This window comes from Anarrhichthys ocellatus, unplaced genomic scaffold (genome assembly GCF_004355925.1).
Source record: "Anarrhichthys ocellatus isolate YVR2014 unplaced genomic scaffold, GSC_Weel_1.0 scaffold5002, whole genome shotgun sequence".
NCBI classification, from domain to species: domain Eukaryota; kingdom Metazoa; phylum Chordata; class Actinopteri; order Perciformes; family Anarhichadidae; genus Anarrhichthys; species Anarrhichthys ocellatus.
The window spans coordinates 1-4318 of NW_022284976.1; the positions used below are offsets into that span (position 1 = coordinate 1).

Sequence of the window (4318 nt, forward strand, 5' to 3'; positions counted from 1 at the left end):
ACACACACACACACACACACACACACACACTGAACCTGTGTCTGTCTGTCCATCAGGAGGTGGAGAAGGAGTGCAGGTGTGGTAAATACAGGAAGTTGATGCCGTGTCATAAAGAATACCTGTGTGACTCCAAATGTCCAAAAACCAGAAGTTGCCAGAGACACCAGTGCAGGAGGAAGGTATCATCATCATCATCATCATTAATTCATCTGTTTATAGATCGTGTTATTCAGCTGATATGAGTGAAAACAAATCTGTGTGTTAACATTTGTGATCGGGGAAAAGTGCCGGGCCTGTAGCCTTTATATGATCATATCATATGGTGATATCGTATCGCGATGCTATCGTATCGCGATGCTATCGTATCTTGATATTGTATCTTGATATCGTACCGTGATGATATCGTACCGTGATGCTATCGTACCGCGATGCTATCGTATCTTGATATTGTATCGCGATGATGTCGTACCGCGATGCTGTCGTATCGTGATGCTATCGTATCTTGATATTGTATCGTGATGATGTCGTTCCGCGATGCTGTCGTATCGCGATGCTATCGTATCTTGATATTGTATCGTGATGATGTCGTACCGCGATGCTGTCGTATCGCGATGCTATCGTATCTTGATATTGTATCGCGATGATGTCGTACCGCGATGCTGTCGTATCGCGATGCTATCGTATCTTGATATTGTATCGTGATGATATCGTATCTTGATATCGTGTCATGATGATATCGTATCTTGATATCGTGTCATGATGATATCGTATCTTGATATCGTGTCATGATGATATCGTATCTTGATATCGTACCGTGATGATATCGTATCTTGATATCGTATCGTGATATCGTATCGTATCCCGGTGATATCGTATCGCGATGATATCGTACCTTGATGTCGTACCGCGTTTCTGTCGTACCGCGATGCTGTCGTATCTTGATTCTTGATATCGTATCGCGATGATATCGTATCGCGATGATATCGTATCGCGATGATATCGTATCGCGATACGATAGTATCTTGATATCGTATCGCGATGCTATCGTATCGCGATGCTATCATCTCTCCTCTAGACACGCCCATGTTCACCTCCCAAAGGATGTTGTTGCAGAACCCTTCACCATAACTGTCGTATATAATATAATATAATATGGATTACAGTATTTATTGTACATAGTTTGGAGATTAACGGAGATTAAAAAGTAATCTTTCCTTAAGTGTTCTCATATTCCTACATTAAACAGCACGTGTGACGTCAGGTTGTGAAGGATAAAGAGAATGAATCTCCTTTGAGGCATTAGAGATGATAAATACTCTGTGATGTGTAAATGTCAGTGTCTCATCTGTCATGTGACCGTTAAAGGTTGGACTGTCCTCAGATCTGTGTGTCATGTGACACGAGCAGCTGATAACGTTTTGTCTGGATCCTGTTTAAATGTCACCTGTGAGCTTCTCAACTGCTCTCAGCACACATCTTTGAACGCTGTTCACTCTCCGACTTGAACTCCGTTTCCCATGATGCCTTGTGTTCTCAGTGCTGCCCTGGTAACTGTCCCCCATGTGACCAGAGCTGTGGTCGAACTCTGGGGTGTCGCAACCACAAGTGTCCCTCTGGCTGTCACCAAGGTAACACACAGACACACACACAGAGAGACACACACACACAGAGAGAGACACACACACACACAGAGAGACACACACAGACACACACAGAGAGACACACACACACACAGACACAGACACACACACAGACACACACACACATAGACACACACAGACACACACACATAGACACACACAGACAGAGACACATGGACACACACATGGACCCACACAGACAGAGATACACATGGACCCACACAGACAGAGACACACATGGACCCACACAGACAAAGACACACATGGACACACACAGACACAGACACACACATAGACACGCACACAGACACACACACACATAGACAGACAGAGACACATGGACACACACATGGACACACACAGACAGAGACACACATGGACACACACAGACAGAGACACACATGGACACACACAGACAGACACACATGGACACACACAGACACAGACACACATGGACACACACAGACACAGACACACACACAGACACAGACACGCACACAGACACACACACACAGACACGCACACAGACACACACACACATAGACACACACAGACAGAGACACATGGACACACACATGGACACACACAGACAGAGACACACATGCAGACACACAGACAGACACATAGACACATAGACACACACACACATAGACACAGACACACACACACACAGGATGTCACATCACATCACTGTTCATCAGATACGTTGTGATTTGTTGAGGGAGTCACAGCTGGTGGAAGGTCAGAGGTCAAATTCAGGAAAATTCTGACCCATAAGAAGTGTGTGCGTGTTCATGTGTGTGTGTGTGTGTTAATGTGTGTGCGTGTTTGTGACATTTGTTCCAGCTGATAGCGTTGAACGTGTGTTTGGAAAAAGTTGACCTCTGCTTCCTGCTGAACATCATTAATCTCTGTTATTAAAGAGTGTGTGTGTGTGTGTGTGTGTGTGTGCAGGATAACAGACAGCTTCCTGCGTCTATTGTTGTCTGATTGGACAGATAATTTATTCGTCCGTCTGCCTCCTGATTGGTTGAACAGATTAAAGTTCATCTATTTGTCTTCGTGCTGATTGGCTGCTCTGACCTTTCAGAGGAGCGACGGGTAGAAGGTCAACGTAGTGTGTGTGTGTGTGTGGTTAGTATAAGTAGTATTATGGATAATATATATATATATATATATATATATATATATATATATCTCATGATCATTATTGAAATAGATCAACATAGTAAATATTTAACATAAATCATAAAGCAACCCTCAGTTGTTGAATAATTATAGAACCAGATTCAACAGGTCGACTTGTTCTATCTCAGTGATCAGTGTGACACACACACTCACACACTCTGCTATCTGCTGGTAAACACGTGTGTGTGTGTGTGTGTGTGTGTGTGTGTGTGTGTGTGTGTGTTATGTTCATGGTGTTGATGATGAAAACCTTGTTCAGATACAAACTTAAAGGAAATGCACGTCATCAGCAAAAACATTCTTCATCTATTCAACAACTCATGTTTCTCTGCTTGAGTTAACACAGTTATAAATAATACATATATATATGTATATATGTATTATTTATATATTCATACAGCACCTTTACAAAAAACGGATAGAGTTGAGTCTAAAGCCTGGTTCCCTCTTCAGTCTGACGGACTGCAGGTGAATAAACAGCAGTGTGTGTGTGTGTGTGTGTGTGTGTGTGTCCCTCAGGTAGCTGCTATCCATGTCCAGAGTCGGTGGAGGTCCGATGTTCTTGCGGTTCCACTGTCTTGTCCGTCCCTTGTGGACGAGAACGGAGCACCAGACCGCCTCGCTGCAAAGAGACCTGCAGGTACGCACACACACACACCCCTACACCTACCTGTGGGCCTCCCTCTCACCTGTGTCGTGTCCTCCAGGCGTCCTCCTTCCTGCCACCACCCGACCAGAGAGACCCACCGGTGCCATCCCGGGCCCTGCCCCCCCTGCAGGCTGCCCTGCCTGCTGCCGCTGCCGCGCTGCAGCCACACTTGCCCGCCGCCCTGCCACGACCAGGTGCTGGTCAAGTCCCAGCAGGTAGGTTAGCTTAGCTTAGCACAAAGGCTGGAAGTGGAGGGGAACGACTAGCCTGACATCCACCGAGCAGCTCCTCCCACGCTGATTAACACGTCTTCGCGATGATCTAAATGGAAAACGAATCTATTCTGACGTAGCGACCGTCTAAGTCACATGACTGACCGTGTGTGTGTGTGTGTGTGGTGTGTGTGTGTGTGTGTGTGTGTGTTTGTAGGTGCAGTTAGCCGGTCCGTGGGAGCAGCCGTCTGAACCAGCGTTTGTGCAGAAAGCTCTGCCCTGTCCACCGTGTCAAGTACCCATACCAACGTAGGTCAACACACACACACACACACACACAGACAGACACACAAACACACACACGCACGGAAACACTCACACACTCTCAAAATTGTTTCTAAGACGCTGCTGTGTGGACGGAGATTGTTTTAGTTTATTGTTCTTTGTTTGACGCCCCCCCCAACCACAAGCAAATCCCAGGGTGCTTTTCTCCTGTCATGGATCATTGCACTGGAGATTTAAAAATATACTGTGTTATGTAGTGTGTGTGTGTGTGTGTGTGTGTGTGTGTGTGTGTGTGTTTGTGTGTGTGTGTGTGTGTGTGTGTGTGTGTGTGTGTGTGTGTGTGT

At 45.7% G+C, this 4318-nt stretch overlaps 1 protein-coding gene across 1 annotated transcript; it reads left to right on the top strand.

The window, feature by feature from the left end:
• Positions 1 to 42: 42 nt before the first annotated feature.
• On the top strand, positions 43 to 4259 carry LOC116379717 (NF-X1-type zinc finger protein NFXL1-like). Its single transcript, XM_031841690.1, has 5 exons — positions 43 to 179; positions 1538 to 1628; positions 3348 to 3468; positions 3536 to 3692; positions 3907 to 4259. Exons 1-5 carry the CDS (start codon positions 99 to 101, stop codon positions 4000 to 4002), a joined length of 546 nt encoding a protein of 181 aa, XP_031697550.1. The 5' UTR covers positions 43 to 98; the 3' UTR covers positions 4003 to 4259.
• The last annotated feature ends 59 nt before the right edge of the window (positions 4260 to 4318 follow it).